At 39.6% G+C, this 17,464-nt stretch overlaps 1 protein-coding gene across 1 annotated transcript; it reads right to left on the bottom strand.

Moving 5' to 3' along the window:
• Positions 1-791: 791 nt before the first annotated feature.
• pnp6 (purine nucleoside phosphorylase 6) lies at positions 792-15,743 on the bottom strand. The gene is made up of 6 exons (XM_008290583.1): positions 15,604-15,743; positions 12,140-12,309; positions 11,264-11,367; positions 6,253-6,428; positions 5,968-6,158; positions 792-4,388 (listed from the first exon to the last, which is right to left on the bottom strand). The coding sequence occupies exons 1-6, from the start codon at positions 15,654-15,656 to the stop codon at positions 4,192-4,194; spliced, it is 891 nt and encodes a 296-aa protein (XP_008288805.1). The 5' UTR covers positions 15,657-15,743; the 3' UTR covers positions 792-4,191.
• Positions 15,744-17,464: the final 1,721 nt, after the last annotated feature.

Below are 17,464 nucleotides of genomic sequence, written 5' to 3'. Positions count from 1 at the left end.
TTGGCACGGCGACAATAGATAGATCAACATTACATTACAGATGAGGCCTGTCGCCAGCCTGTGGGGACTGCCGAGTCAAACACACTTCATTCTCCTCTTATTCTCTTTAGGCACTGCCTTCGTCTGTCTTCATCTGTGCGTCCTGTTTTCCACTTCCCTCCATCCAAAGCAGAGACTTTACTATTTGCATCCGACGTGCTTATCTTTGTAGACGTCTCACTTTTTTTTTGCTGTGAAGTTGTGAGGCATCTTTCCGAATGTGTGTAAATGCAATCGAGCCAAGTACAGGTGTTGTGTTTGTGTTGTCGGCCTGCCTGCTTCATTTGCATTAATATTTCAGCTCCACAGTGGGCTGCACCTCTACTTGCTGTATGTAGATGAATTATGTAAGAGAGCGGAGCGGCGCACGGAACAGCCATTTCCACTTCATCTCAATCTCACAGCGACTTCATCTGTTTGAGGTGTGTTTAAAGTGAAGGATTGAGAGGGCTGAAGACGGAGAGAGGGAGAGTGTGTAAGGACGTGTTGATGAAGTGTGTGTTTTGTTGGTTGGGTGTGCGCTCGCCTTCATCCCCCTGCTTTCCACAGATATCTCCCTGTTCACTGATCCTCATTATCGCTGAAAGTGGAGGAAACTCCTTTTCTCCTTGAAAACAACTTCCATATTGATTGATTTTGGGCTGTACACACACACACACACACACACACACACACACACACACACACACCTACACACACACAGAAACAAACACATGCAGTCATCCATGACAGAAAATACCAGCACCCAGATATCATCTGCAAGTTTTTATTTGACAACAGCAGCATTTGGCATGAAAATGAATTGCTTTATTTTATAAGTGAATTCGATTCTAACCTGAGACCTGGAAACAGTAACTATGATTAAACAGAGCGTACAATATATAGAGGTTAGTACACACAAGGAAGACTAAAATAAACAGAAGACTAAAACAAAAAGCCCAAAGCATGGTAGTAGCACATACATTCAGACTTTTTTTTTTGTTGAGATTTTATGACTCAGAAATGGACAAGCCATAGATTTTACATTTTGATGATGTCAGGCTTAATTTTGATTACAACTCCCCTTTAAGACTTTCATTCGCATCTTGATGTTCAGCCTGATACAAATGGTCTAAGAGGTGGACTGCTGATCTTGGCTATTCTCCGACCTTTTCCAGCTCTAATGAATGAGGCGGTCAAGGGAAGCTGGCAAACGGCTCCAGATCAGAGCAGTGAAGATTGAAAGCTGCAGGTCCAGGTATTATAGCCCTCCCTGATATTACAGTGTTGTGGTCTCTTCAGTGTGCAAATAAAACTGAACCAAATGCAGGTAAAAACGCATCATACATCACTGCCGCTCGACTAGATTAGCCTAGGCCTTCTGGCATTTCTTTCCGATTATATTGTGCTTTTGTTGTAATTCATTAGATTTCTATATATAAACCTGCTGATCTACAAGATCACTAAAACTAAGAGCTTTCCATGACTGGACCCACTTTAGAAACTGATTCAGCTCAATTTTTCTTTTTTAAACTAAAATCCAACAAGGATTGACAAGCCAGTTAAATTTTGCTACTTTTTCACAATAAATATATTCGATATTTATGCTAAATAATTTGTCTGTATAAATAAATGAGTGCAGTAAAATGCAAATATATTTTTTAGCTAAAATAAGTGTTTATTGTTCATTGCTAATAACAAGTGATCACAAAATAAGACAGTAGGAGCGAGTTGGTCCCCAAACTCACTCTATATTCTCTCTAAATAGCAGCTGTTACCACGTGGATGCGACTGTGGTGTTAATGGGCTGCACGAACATGTTAAGACGAGCCCATGAGCACACAGCATCACACTGATACATCTCAGACAGATGCAGTCATAGGTGGTGGTTGTATACAGTATATTGAACCTGCTAAAGGCAATTAATACATAGCATGTATGCATTTAACACATGAAAGTATGACAAATTATTCTGCAGGCTTAACTGACAGGCCACTAAGCAAACCTGAATGTTTAATCGAAACATGAGGTAATAAAACATTTGTGGAGCTTCATCAACAGGGACAGCATCTCAGTATACCTAGAGGTCATGCGTGTCCATCAGCATTCACAAAGTGGAATTTTCAAGTCTTGTTTTCATTATAGATGAAAAATGCAGGTTCAACCTTCAGGAAAGTCTCGGATTTTTTTCTGCCTCTCTGATTATAGCAGGCGACACAGGGAAAACCCCAACCACCCTGCAGCAATACTGGATAGAAGGATAGAAATACACACCAGCAGTTGTACAATACCCACCACTGTGTTCCTATTACAACTATTGATCTGTGATAAATGAGAATAAAAGCAATTTTAAATAACATAATGGTATAGTGGGATTATATGTCATGATCTTAGTGACCATAATTCTTGATTCAGATTTAAACAAACATTCAACAGAAGTCAACGCGTTAAACAACAGATTTTAGAAGTGCTCATTAACTTTAAGTGCGAGACAATTTCTGCTTTCTTTGTACCCTTATTCAAGGTGTCATTCATGTGCACCACTTGCTGTTGAATAAAACCATGTTTTCTCTGAGGTGAGTCAGTCACCATTGGACATAGTTGCAGTCAACAGTGAAACCTGGATGAAAATGTCCATAAAGCATGTTTTCTCAAGCTTGATTTATACTCCTGTGTTAAATCTACGCAGAGCTTACGCTGTAACCTAAGTGACCGATACTGTCGTGAGTATTTGTAAATGTGCGCTGGTGTGTCTGCGTTGCTACATCGGTTAGCCGTAGTATTTTGATTTCAGTGTGTTGTGCATTATGTGCTTCAGTTACTGAAACAGAGTGGATCATGTTGGCGTTGAAGTTAATAAATGGAGAACAAAAGCTACACTAAAAGAAAAGATGTTGGAACCAATATTTCAATCAAAACAGCACATAGCTACTTTGGCAAATTACAGCCTTTTCCATTTGGAAGGTGGATACAAGTACAGCCTGTTCCATACTACATTTTGTTTGACAGAAGCATTGTCTTTTCACAAATCAGTTGGCCCTGTAAACAATAGAGCCTGGCTGATACAGGATTTTTGAGGCCAATACCAAATTTAGGGAGTAAAAAATTGTGATATTGATATATAAACCGACATTGTGTATACTTATGCTGCTTACATTGAGATGGAAAATGATAGGATCACTGTTTATGACCTTTTGAATGTATTGTGCTACTTAGCAGCCTAATATGAAAAGTTTGACTCATCTGTTCAGCTGTGATATGCTACATGTGCTGCAGACAGTGCTGAGAGTTATAAACAGTGAAGTTGGAGCTGCTCTGCTGGACAAACTATTTTATGACACCGCTTCTAAATTACCCTGAGCATCTTCTTCTGTATTATGTCCTGTAAAAGAAAGTTTTCATATAGGCGTATACTGAACAATTACACTAATACGATTTATCTGTGACAGGTTAATATTGGCCGATAATGTTATTATATCAGTCGAACTCTAGTAAAAACACAGCATATCACTAGTGGACCAGTTACAGTTGTTGCAGTTTGTGCCGCTTCAGTGTGTAGTTTAGTTTTTGGGAGGTGCACATCAGACTACGGTGCAGGTTACGAAAAGGCATATGGCATAGATTCAATGCAGGAGTATAAATCAAGCTTTAGCCTGGTGTTAAGTATTTCTTTAGGTGCATTAAGGGTTTCTGGTAATCCCCTGATAATTAGCATTACAGAAATCAAGGGGCTGGACTATAAGTCAAAAACTGCCAACACCTAAACACATAAAAACATTCACTGTCTTCTCTTTAAAGGTATAGACCAGTTGCTTACTAGGTTGTTATGGGGCTTTTAATTCAACACAAATTCAGCTGGCTGTCCAGTCGGTTGGAGTCAGCCTACCATTTCCTGGTTTCCAAAGGTCTTCTTGTGGTAGGACTGATTGAAACCCAAACTAGCCACATAACTTTTCAATGTTCATCAAATACTGTGGACGTTTCCTGCTATTATGAGTGTCTCCACATTACCCCTTAATAAGTAAGAACCTATCCACCTAACCTGAACAACTCACCACATGCACATACTTTTTTACCTTTTATTCAAAGCTATAGTTATCCCATCACCAGTGATTTAACTGCAAAGCTGGAAGTCTTCTTTGTTTATGTGCAAACAGGTCTTAGATGGAGTTACTAGATCTTGGTGACGAGGTGGCTGACGAGCCGCTGAAGGTCCTGAGTACGCAGCTCGGTGGTCTTCAGCACCTCCTCATGGTTCGCTTTCTCATCGCTGTCGTAGTCCGTCACAACCTTGTTGGTGATGAGCGACAGACCCAAGACACGCAAGCCACAATGGCGAGCCACCACCACCTCCGGGACTGTGCTCATACCTGGACAGAGGGTGGAGGCTGATTAAACGACGTACAAAAACATACCTTTAAAACTAACGTGATTTAGTCTTATATTTGGACAAAGTGGGAAACCTTCAAAGACCTGCTAAAAAGCAGAGATAACCTGACTTTAGATCTATGATGCAATTACCACGTATATTTTGTAACGTATGTTGTCTGGTTTCCAAAGCACTGCCCATGAAAAATAGGCTTAACTTGATCTAACTTCTTAACCATTCAAACCTGATTTAAATCTTGTAATAAGTGTTTGCTTTGGTTACTTGATGACAAGAAAAACAAGCTGTGAACACAATATTAAGGTTAGTTTTTAAGCTTATAAAGACAAAGTGTTAGCAACATTAGCATGAGTCAAGTTTCTGGCCACATGACAAATGTAAGACCAACGTTCACTGTCTGATTAGCTTTGTTTTGGAGGAAACATGTGGCTCTTTAGCATATAAATAGTCATCAACTAGGTGCTAGCTTTGTGTTTCTGCCATTTGGGGTTAGACGGGTAAGGTACAGTGGATTTTTCAAGAGTGGCAAGACAAAAAACTAAGATGTAAGAAAGTGACAAAGCCTTGTAGAACTCATAGACACAGCAGAGGTGGGTGATAATTATCATCCTTCGTATTGCATACAGCAGCATAGATGTTTGTTTTCATTCTGCTGTAATGCAAGAATTATTCCTTCAAAAACTGCACATTTCTCTTCAATTTCCACAATTAAGCAGCCACGCTGGTTCTTGGTCGACCTACCGTATTTAAATATCAAGAGTCATATCCCTCGTTTATATTGTGATAAGAATAGTCCGGGTAAGATTATTTTTTTTTATATATGTGTGTTAAAAAAAAATGTAAATGTTATTTTAATAACAAGTTGCAGAGTTGTCTGTAGGGTTTTATGTCTTCTTTCAATTCAATCGACACCAAAGTCAAATATGGATAATCTGGTCTTTAGGTTTATTCAAAACTGCAATAAGAATAAGATTGTAGCGCATGCAAACATGTTCATTAAGCTACTCTGTGACTTTATTTCTTTATGTCACAAATCATAGTATTCAGATCAGTTTTGTCAGATGTTATTGTCGAAGTGAGCTGAACCTATACCCAAATTGTCTTCTATAGACGTTTAAACTCATACTTAGTCACTCTTGTAAACTGGCCACCTTTCCCACCACAACACAGGTCACAATTTTTGTTTATTATAACAGAAAAATTAAGTGATCCTCAAAGTGCAATGGGGAATGCAGTTCAGTTTTGAAGGAATGTAATTTTGTGGAGACCAGGTTGTGTTATTTGCAGTGTCCAGTGAATCAGTGAAAACTGATGCTGAGTTACTGAGGATGAATCTTGCTGAATGTCTCAGTATTTCTTTACATTTTGGCATATCTGCATCGTGGGAAGTGATGCTGGTTTGCCTGCTAGCAGTTCCTAAATTCCCGTTATCTCTCCTTGTCCAAATATTGTTTTCATATTTGTTTAAAAGTCTGTCCTAAGCTGTAGAGATGCTCTGTTGAGAGGTTTTCCCACTATAAAGGTAGTATCACTTTAAGTGAGCATGAGAGAGCAGAACTAACCAACAGCGTCAGCCCCGAGCTTCTGCAGCAAACTGCACTCTGCAATGGTCTCAAATGTCGGTCCAGCCAGCATGCAGTAAACTCCTTCCTGCAGGAAGCTGCCGCAGCCGTGCTCCTCTGCTGTCTGCTTGGCCAGGGCCCTCAGCTTGCGGTCATAAGCATCCGACATGCACGGGAATCGCACGCCAAACCTGCATCGACGTTCAGTGCAAGAGTGAGATGCAGCAATCATGTGTGAGATACAGATGCTGTCAGTCTAATAAATAGTCCTGATTTGTGCTGTACCTCTCATCGTTGTGCCCACACAGAGGGTTCTGCCCTGCAAAGCCCGGCATGTTGATGTGATCCTTAATGAGCATGATGTCTCCCACGTTGAAGGAACCGTTGAGGCCCCCCGCTGCGTTTGTCACAATCAGAGTTTCCACGCCCAGCAGGAAGAAGACCCGCATCGGGTATGTCACCTGTACACACAAAACACACGATGCTTCAGAGTCAGGAACCGCTGCTCAGTTGTTGTTTTCAGAATATTACAAATGGGAGTCACAAGATGGAGGCAACCTGGGAACAACAGTGAAGGGAAACAAATCACATGACAAGCCAGTAGTTTACAAGTGCCTGCTTCTTTATGCGCTGATGTCAATATAGCCTAGTATTGTTATGACTGTAGGTTCTCGTGTCTGTGCGGACCAGTTGTGGTTCTGTGCTAACCTTTATAGGGCAGCTGATGGCCCATAAATGACTGCTGCTACTTTTCACTGCAGTCACATTTAGAAATTGCTTTTTCTATTTCACATTTCTCTACAGATTGAATTGCCAGTGAAAGTGTTTTGCTAGTTAGTGCAGGAATGTTTTCAAGTACCCCGGTATCTTGATAAGGTCAGTGCTGTCACTGTGGAACATTGGTGTGTTTGATTAAAGTTTTGCAAAATATAACGGTGGACTGTGTTGTGAGGATGAAATGTAAGCAGAGAAAGCTGCATATGATACCAGGGCTGTAGTTTCAGTAGTTAGGTGGCAGGGGGCTGTTCATGGTGAGACGTCTCAATGAAATTACCAATCAGTATGTTTTCAGTCCTTACTAATTACAGTATGTGTGATTAAATTGCCCACTTGTCAGATGAAAAGAAGAAAAAAAAAATCACAGAAAAACAGAACTTGTAAATAAACTTGTAAAACACCATAGCAGGTCAGAAAGGTGCTGGTTGGGTGTTTTGAGCTAAACGCTAACACAAGCATACTTATATCCATCCATCAGCTATCTGGCCTACACAATATATTGCTTTAGCATCAACACTGTGATGTGCACAGAAGAGTTGTTGTTGTAATAGATATCACTGAGGCAAATTACCTCAAACACATTGTGCTAGAACTTTTTTTGTTGCTTGATACAAACAGAAAACTCTCACAGTTCTCCTTTTCCATGACTAATCTACAACACTGACAGAACATTGTGTAGTCCGATTTAAGGGTTGTTGGATACACTGAGTTTTTTTTTTAACTTTCAGAGTACAGAATTTGCTGTTTTCCAGCTGAGAAGCACCGGTTTCAGCTGCATTTTGCTGGAAGATGCCAGAAAAAACTGTTTGTACGTGGGTTAGTTGACACAGAGTTTGTTGACATGCAGGCTCCACATGTGCACAACAAAATGAACAAGGAACAGGAGAGAAACCCTGAAAAGGAAGACTTAGCTGCAAAAGAAACACAATGTGAGTTGTATGGTAATATTTTGACTACAGAAGGGATGATGCTGATCAAACACAGGTACTCTGTCTTACAAATGTTGCCACCGCACAAGGCAACCCGACTAATTAGTCTGACCATTTAAATGCCATGCAAAGCAAAAAATAAATAAAACAATTGGATTGACCGACCTCCCCGGTGTTTAGTGTTCTCTTGTCTGTTTTCTCTCTGCTATCCTGTCTCTCCTCTCTCACCCCAACCAGTCGAGGCAGACGGCTGCCCTCACTGAGCTTGGTTCTGCTTTTGGTTTGTTCTTGTTAAAGGGGAGTTTGTTTTTTTCTTCTTCTCACTGTTGTCAAGTGCTGCTCAAAGGGAATCTTTGGATTTATTGGGTTTTTCTCTCTCGAACTCTTACCTGACTGTGTGAAGTTCCTTGAGATGACATATGCTGTGAATTAGCACAATATGAAACTGAACTGATTTGACCTGAACTGAACTGAATGCCTTTGCTTGGGTTAAAATTAAAATTATTTTTTATTTTTGATGCAGATGCACCATACTGCAAAATCGCCCCATTTGTTGTATCACAATATACAAGAATACAAATTATTGCAATGTCAGTTTTTTTTTATTTTTTGATCTTGCATCTCTATTTCCTGCTTTATCCTGTAGAGGGTAACGGGGCTGTAGCCTATCCTAGCTGACCATGGGCAGATTGCAGGGCTAACACAAACAGACACACAACTGCTCACACTCACACCTACAGCCAGTTTATAATCACCAGCTAACCTACCATGCATGTCTCTGGAGTGTGAGCGTGCAAACTCCACACTGTGAGCCAACACTGCTAACCACTGCTCCACTGTGTCGCTCAAATGTGCTCTGAGATATTGTTTAGCGTTCGTGTTTATGTGTAATGTTTACCATGTCGACCATTTTAATTTGCTCATTGGTACTAACCACAAACAGTACACGGGTCTCATGAGCTTGCCAATAATTATGCAGGTATTTTGTCATAAAGCAAAGTATTGGATAAATTAGAAATGTTAGCTGAGGACAACCAGCAGACCGACAATCTTGCTGTTAGTCAGTACAGTTAATCGAAAATGATGTCCATCTCATCTGATCTTCTCAGTTTTGTTTTGTTCACTTTGCCAAGAAGGGCTTAAGGAAGATAACGCAGGACAAAGTCTTGCACAACTTCTTAGAAAAGCCTGTTTGTAATGCATATTGTCTGGAATAGATTTACCTCAGTTGGCTTGGGCAGAGTCAAAACTTTTAGAGTTTAGCTCATTTCACGTAGATGATTCAACTGGAGGCATTTAATATATGACTCGTCTATAGTCCTAACTGCATACAGGAGGGTTATAATGCATCTGCTTTTCTATTACTGTATGTATGAACCTGGGTTTTATGATTCAGCTGGGTTATCATTTCATGTGGAGAAGGCGCATCACAGCTGGCAATAAAATAAAACTAGGATTCATATTCTCCACGGGCCAAAGGCCGTCTCACACTGGGGCACAGTGGGTCATCGCAGCTCTGCAGCTGATCATTCAACACAAATAGTAAATTGTTAGCCAAAGCTGTGAGCTATGTAATGATCTGTCAAGCTCTGGTCAAAAGTCATTAAGATGCCAATTTACACATCTTTATATGACAAAATTACAACATAATGACTGAGGAAGTGATTGACAAGTGTCCCAGAGAGATGTTTTATCTGATAAGATAAAGTATATTCAGATATATGAAAGAAAGTCCAGGGTGAGTCCATAAGTTGTAAGAAAAATAACCCATTTTAAAAGCAGTTTCACATAAGCACTAGTTACAAATACTTTTTATTCAATTACCACAACAGCCGGTGCTTTTTTGGAACTTAAAATAAGGAGATTTGTCTCAAAATCAATCTCCTCCCTGCGGGACAAGAATAACTGAGTAAGCTCTAAGACACGTCCAGGGTTTAAAGATTAGTCCCACACCTACAGAAGCTGGAAATGTTTTTCTCAATGTGATGGACAAAGTCAAAGTTTAAAGTGCCAGCTTTAGTTCAGTCACCCTGTATAGTATATCATTGGCATCAGCAAGGTTTCAAAAGACAAAACTGAGTTGGCTTGTGATAGAAATTGCGACAGAAAGCTGCTCACGAGGCAAATTAGAGCAGAAACAGATGAATATTACTTCAGCTCTGCACCGTTCAGTGTTCACATGGGGATCACTCCAATTTAATTTAAAGTTATTCCCAGCATAACAAACGTAAAGTAGACAAGTTGAGTGTACAAACACTGTTATACTGAGCACAGAGCTATTAGCAGCATCGCAATGCGGATGACAATGTCAGTATTTGGTACAGATCGAAATATCTCAGCAACTATCGGAAAGACTGATATTAAATTAGGTACACATTCATGTTCTTAATCAGGATAACTGGGGCCATTAACCAATATTTTGTTTTATGAGCACCAACACTCCCATCAGCCCCAGTTGGACTTTATGTTTAGTGCTAATTAGCAAATACCAGCATGCTCAAACACCAAATTACTATCATGAACCTGAACCTGTCAGCTGTTGTAGAAACTTCACATTCGCACTAATGTTTCTCACATTTTACTTTCATGCAGCTTCTTAAAGTAATTGCATTTTGTGTACCTGACTGTGAGAAAGAACGACTTTCATTCAGTCAGCTTCAGACGAGGTCACAGAGGATGAGGTGTGTTTGTAGTGTTACTTTTTTTGGAAAAAGAGCAAATTCCTGTAATCCTTCACTGAAAGGAAGATGTATGCTCTCTTTGCTCAACTTTGTGTTTTGTTTTTTTGGTGTCGTCTTGTCTCTGGGAGGGAAGACCCATATGCATAAGTTGATATTGCAGTAAATACCCCAAAACACAGGTCACTTAGTTACAGATTTTTTACATTTCATTTAAAACACAGCTGCACATAAAAAGGGACGCCCACAGCCAAAAGCATGGTTGCAGTTTCTCAGTTTTGTTTTTCTTTTAGTTTAAAGAAAGTAAAAGAAGAATTTTGACGTCCCTTTTAGTCATTGAATGTACCCTTAAAAATCCAATTCTGGGTATCAAAGCTACATATTGAGAAGTTTCTTCCATTTAAATGGTTCCTTCCTCTTATTATTTGCAAACCCCCTGAAAACTAATCTCTGTGATTCAAAGTTGCATATTTAGATGTTTTTTCTGTGGAAATATTCCCTTCTGGCCTTAAAACTGGTTCAGCTGTAACTCAAAATTGCTGCTTTCTTTAGAATTTGTAGCTGTATGAAGCCCCTGCCTTTCGATCCATGCATTTCTCTCCTCTCACTGCAGCTTGAGCACACCAGCTCACCTACAACTCTGCTCAAACAATGTAAAACTACAGTAAGCTACACAATGTCAAGTTGTAACATTGCAGTCATACAGGCTAAAGCATCATCATTAGCGCACTGGTGTTTTACGGTGGAAGTGCTCACATGGTTGACTGCTCGTTTCACTCATGATGTGTCTTCCAGCATATAAAACACCATATGGGCTTGTTAACAAGGTAAAAAAAACAACAGATTTTTCACCTCACTTTTAGGAAGAACACGTATCTGGTTTACAAAAGCTACAACAAACCGTATTCTTACCGTGTGGATGTCATAGCCCTCGTAGAAGTGGAATCGCCCCTGCATGCAGACACACTCGCAGTCCTGCAGCTTTCCAAACACCAGCTGACCTGCATGGCCCTGCACTGCACAACACAAGTACAGTATGAGCAGCTGTTCGCCCACTGATGTACAGTGTCCAGACTATTACAATGAGTTTTTTATATACTGTGTATGTGTGTGTGTGTATACAGTTGAAACCAGAAGTTTACATCCACTGTATAAAAAGACACAACCTTTTTTTTTTTCTCACTGTCTGACATTAAATCAGACTAAACGTTTCCTGTTTTAGGTCAGTTAGGATTACCAACATTATTTCTATTTGCTAAATGCCAGAATAATGAGAGAGAGATTTTTGGTACAGAGATGTTTTTTTTTTTTTATTACTTTCAACAGACAACAGACAGAGAGAGGAGGCTGCATCACACCTGAAGTAGCACATTTATCAGTAATCGATCAACAGAAATACAGATACTGATAATCAATAAATAAATACACAAAATATCGACGACGATAATCAGCTGGGCTGATAATCGGTCTATCCCTACTCCAGTGGCCTCCACATTTATCAGATTTCAATGCAATAGAGCATCTTTGGAATGTGGTGGAACGGGAGAGTCACATCATGGAGATGCAGCCGACAATCTGTAGCAACTGTGTTATTATGTCAATATGAACCAAAGTCTTGGAGGATTTGTTTTTAGCGCTTAGTTGAATCTGTGCCATGAAGAACTAAGTCAGTTCTGAAGGCCAAAGGGTTCCAACCTGGTACTAGTGAGGTGTACCTAGTAAAGTGGCCAGAGAGTTTATATATGTATGTATGTATATATATATATATATAAGTAACAACAAACTTACCAGTGCTGGTGGGGAAACGAGGAATTTCCTTGTACGGGAACACAGTCTTGTCGTCCAGCAGATCAGCCAGTCCGCCCAGGCCTGAACCACAGATGATGGCCACTTTAGGACGCTTCTCTGTGTGGCTCAGCAGCCAGTCTGCTGTTTCCTTGTACTCCTCATACTTGTATCTGAGAACATTGGCATATTTACAAACCAAAGCCCTGGTATTGATAACTTAGTTACATAGCCACAATTTAAACAACATGTATGCTGATTAACATCACTGTCTGAGGAGAGCTGGCAGGACTAGCATCGCCGCTAATGTGAAGGTTTAAGGTGTGCAGGGAAAAGTAATGACTGCACCAGCTGCACTGAAATAAACAGGCAGTTTGCTGCATGAACAAACAATGTGACAAAAATGGTGCATACACGGTATACAACTATGGGAAGACTTCGCTGAGGGAAAAATATGCTAATAATTTTGCAGCAGAGCAGGTTCCGCTGGATGCTTTTTTAAACCTCCAGGCAAACCGTAAAACAAACAGTCATCAAATGAATCGAAAATCAGCGAGAAAAGTCAGTTGGTTCAGCTAAGTCTTGTGCATTGTTCAGATGAAAAGATAAGTGTACAAAGGGATTAACATAACCTGTCCAACTGGTAGATCCAGATCCATGGTGTCTTGTCTCATGCCTAAGTGTCTAAAACTCAAGCTCACTGTCATGGTAGTGATATCCAAAATTCATAAGAGCCTTGTTAAATACCAGTTCAGATCAGCTGGAGGGGAGAAAACTCTCTGAAATGCAGCACATGGAAAGGAACGCTGTATAAATAATACATTATGCAACTCACTTACTGGTTTTCACTTTGCCATTTGAAGTGTACCAGTCAAATTATTATTCAGGGTTGTTGATTTGACTGGGAATGCCTCAAGGTGCTACATTATACGCAGTCTGGACCAGTCTGTAATTCTGATTATAAATGTGGTTGTAAAGCTATAACCTTGTTAATGTTCCCTCTGTGCCTCAAGCTTTGTTATTAAAACACAATGACACTGGAGGCTGCAGCCTTTACCGGACCAGGAGGCAGCCTGATGACTCTGAACCCATTTCCAAGATAACTGCTGCATCTGACTAGCCTTGGGTGTTCAATCTTTCCACATTTTCCCCCTTGTTTCCTCATTTAAATGGAACTCAGAATGGATGTGAAAATATTTTATCAACAGGCACCTGAGCTGGACTGTCGGGTCAGAGTTATCATACATGTAAGAAAGTGAGAGCTCCAAGAAATGGATTCAGTTTATAGTATGGACACAACTGTCATGACTACCAGCCTGTCGGTCTCAGACGTTGGACCCTTAACGTGATTCTTCAGATGATAAGAGCAGAGTTGCTCAAACAGAAAGTGGAGAATGAATGACAGCAATTCACTTTCGTTTGACCTGAACATGTTTTTTTCTAAATCAGTGATTTATAAACCCAAGATTCTGAAACCTGTGCATCAGCAAAACGTGTAGCCAGGCCATAAAAGCTTCTTTTATTCAACATAATGACATCTCATCTGTCTGTAATTCGGCTGTAATGTTTTATATGAGGGCCAATTAACAGTTTCTATACCTAACTCTGCTGGATTTACTGTTTGACAGATGGACTGAACAAACTCACAGCTATAACTGGGAACACTGTTTGAACAGGGGACAGTCTGACACTTACACAGCCTCCAGTGTAACCTCAGCCACCTTGTATTCTGTCTTATGTTATTGTTTTGCTATTTCTAGCACGATGACATTTAATGGGACGTTTATTCTTTTAAAACTGACCAAGTGCATTTGCTAACTTCCTAGAGAGCTTCTTCTCACTGTGTTAGCATATTATGATGTGCAACACAACACTAGTTTGTCTTCTTGTACACTCACTGTACTGTAATTATGAAAATAATGATTTAATGAAGGATATAATTGGGGATTTCATGTAATTATTGTTATCAATGCACATTAACTGCACAATTACAGAGTACACTTTGAATCCAATGTGTTAATTGTTCAGCTGTAATCTGTCCCACCCTTAAAACTGTCTTCAAACCGTCCAGCAATACCAGGACAGTTTTGCAAATATATTAAGAATATAAACAGTAAAATTTACCTTTGTTAAAATGCAGTTGGATATTGCACTTGGCCACATTGTTATAAATATGGAATCTAAAATATCTGACGAATTGTACAGTGTCCCAATCCTAAAACTGTCATCTAACCTTTCATTCAGTCAGCATCAGGACAATTTTAGACATTTTTAAAACACATAAAACTGCTGTAAAGGAGGCAACTCTGCATTTAAAGTATCAGAAGAAATTTCAAATTTCTGCTTCTGCTGTCATCGACTGTTGTCTGTTTATTATAATTGTCAGGACAATTTTATAATTATTTTAAAAATATAAATAAATAGTAGAAGTGGCAACTCAAATTACCAAAGCTATTGAAAGGCTTTTTGAAATTTGTATATATGTTTTATACATTTTATTTTTAATCACAGGTTATTTTTTTCCTGCTATAGGTATTTATTTTCTGTTTCTTTTTTCAAATTTCTGTTTTCTACTGTCCTCAGATGTCGCCTAGTGTTTATTATAATTATTAGGACAATTTTATAATTATTTAAAATTACATATTTTAGAAATTAGTACAAGTACAGATTTTATTTGTTTTTTCATAGGTATTCATTTTCTGTTTCTTTTTTCTAATTTTTGCTTCTTCTGTCCTGAGATGCTGTTTAATGTTTATTATCATTATCAGGACGATTTGATAATTATTTAGATTTTTTTTTTTGGATAGTAGAAGAGGCATATCTGCCTTCTATATATTTTATACATTTTTTTTCTCCTTTATTTTCGCTATTTATTATTTTATTTCTGCTGTTACTAGCACCACATGCTGTCTAGTGTTTACTATGGGATGCACGTGTCCTTGACATCACGCTGTTATGTAAGGGTAAGCAGGAAGTGAGCTCTGCGGGGTCTCTGTGCTGCTCAGCCGGAGCTGTCCGTGGTGCTGCCGGGACTGCTTCAGTGTCCCGGCTCCGGTGCAGGGCGGCCTCCCCGCGGTGTGTAGCACAATAAAAGTCCCCTAAACATAATAGAGTTTGATCTGCCCTGTCTGTTGCTAAACTGCGAGGCTCTCAAGCAGATACAAGAGGAGACGCAGAAAGCCGAGTCTGTGTTCAGATATTGACTGTTTGGACACTACCTGCCACCTGTAACGGGCCTACGTCGGGCGGAGGGCAGCCCTCTGATTGGCTGCTTTAATCCTCACAATAATCATGTCAGCGTTGCTCCTCTAAATGCTCTTTAAACGGCAAACGGATGCAAACTGTACTACTCCCGCTGCGAGGCTTTTCTCCTAGCATCACTAATATGATAACGCCCCACGGTAGCCTTGACAACCGTGAGCAGTCGTGACAACCGTTCCGCCGACATCCAGACTTATCGGTCTTACCTGCACTCATTCCCGGGGCGGGCGGAGGAGGAGGACCGGGCCGACGCGTCCATATCTGATGGCTAAGCTGCCGATAACAGTGCTGTCTGACCAGGCGCTTTTCCGAGCGGACTTTCACGGTAGTTGAGTGGCTGATGGAGACTCTGCGGCGGCGGACGGAGCGGCGCAGGTCATGGTACGCGCTGACGTCACGGCCCACAGAGGCGGAGGGGGCGTGGCCTCCGCAGACACACCGGCTCCTCTTTGAAGAATACTAAATCCAATTTTCTAGCAGGCTGGGCAACTCACTGATCCGTTCACTGACTGGGCTGGGAACACAGGAGGAGGGGAGCTGACAGATGAGGAAAATATCCAAAAATACTTATTAGTTTTTAGAAAAAAGTTTAAAAGAGAAAAAAGTCAGTGAGTTTGCAACTGAAAATGCAGCAAACCCTGGCTGATGTGTCCCTGGGGCATGTTGTACAAATAGTTTCGCTCCCTCTCTGTCTCTGTCTCTCACACAGGCTGCAACAATTCAAAGTGCTGACTCATGGGTTGGAGGAAGAGAATGAAACTGCACATAAAAACCAATACAAAAAGCTGCAACTGGAGGCTATAAGCCCATAAGAAAACCAAACCAATGTGGTGCAACGACACAAGCATCAATAAACTCTTAAATATCTCCAGAGCTACAAGTGGATATTTGTACACTGTTTTTAAAAAAAACAATTTGTTTTACAGAACTTTTCTTTTACGTTTTATAGATTTCTTTCCTGGATTTTTAAAATACTCCAAAATATCAGAACATTGCAAGAAATATGTAGTCAGTCTATATGTTGAATATAACCTCTAACTTTGAAAAATCATAAAATCTTTTATACAAAATTGAGTTTTTTTTTTAAGAAAAAAAAAAATAAAAAAAATTGAGTTTTTTTTTTAAGACATAAAAAGACTTCCTAAAATACTTAGCAAAATTACACTAACATTTCCTATGTATTTAACAGTTGAACCAGTGAAATTCAAGTTTAATACCCTCCACTGTAGATGTACTGTGCGTTGCAGCTTTTTGCACATTTCAAGTTGTTTATACCACACTTTTTGAAAATTTGCACACATTCCTAATATTGTCAATATTTTCATTCTAACTTTTTTCCTTTAAAGTTCCCTCTGTCTGCTACACTTACACCTTATTTGTCTTGTATTTTACCTTACCAGTGATTTTAGACACATAAATACCATCTTTCAGCTTTAAAAACTCCAAATTACTCATGGCCTTATGCATAATAAAGGCAGAAGCACTGTTTGAACTATTTAAAGTTTGTAGTTATTTGTGATCATTACTTTTCTGTATTGTTCTTTTAGCACCCAAGCTGCCAAAATATTATCACCACTAGTAAAACAATATTCTAATTTTTATTAATTCTACGATGTAAATTTGTCTAACCAGGGTCATGTTGTCAATATTGTCCCTGAGGAAATTAGCAATGTTCACATTCAGCAATATAAAACTGACATAGTGGCTGTTTTATAGGCTGGTGCCATCATTATTGTAGTTGCCTTTTTTAATAATTATATGACTTCGAAGCAAACAAAGAATTAATTACAGAATAAAAAATGTGTTCCTGGCAACGTGAAGAAGGCTATGAAATCGGACTTTGGCCTTTAAAGTGAGCAGTAATACCCACATAATTTGGATTTAATTACTCTTTTATTCCCTCTCACTCTGAGCAAATTGGCTTCCATGAGAAAAACACTTATCGGTAGTGATCAGGGTCAAACTGTCTCAACTTGAGGGGAATGACAAAGATTAGGAACCCCTGTACCGTATCAGTTCAAATACGTCTGCCACGAATAGTCAGTCAAGAGGGATAAGTGGATTTGT

The sequence above is a fragment of the Stegastes partitus genome, unplaced genomic scaffold (assembly GCF_000690725.1).
Source record: "Stegastes partitus isolate 25-593 unplaced genomic scaffold, Stegastes_partitus-1.0.2 Scaffold685, whole genome shotgun sequence".
NCBI lineage: Eukaryota > Metazoa > Chordata > Actinopteri > Pomacentridae > Stegastes > Stegastes partitus.
This window is presented reverse-complemented; position numbering and strand designations above follow the sequence as displayed.

Coding starts and splice junctions, on each gene's coding strand:
- pnp6 (XM_008290583.1), bottom strand. CDS start 15,656: ATGGACGCGTCGGCCCGGTCCTCCTCCTCCGCCCGCCCCGGGAATGAG. Junction 12,310..15,603: donor CGCCCCGGGAATGAGTGCAG/GTAAGACCGATA, acceptor CAATGTTCTCAG/ATACAAGTATGAGGAGTACA. Junction 11,368..12,139: donor TCGTTTCCCCACCAGCACTG/GTAAGTTTGTTG, acceptor TGTGTTGTGCAG/TGCAGGGCCATGCAGGTCAG.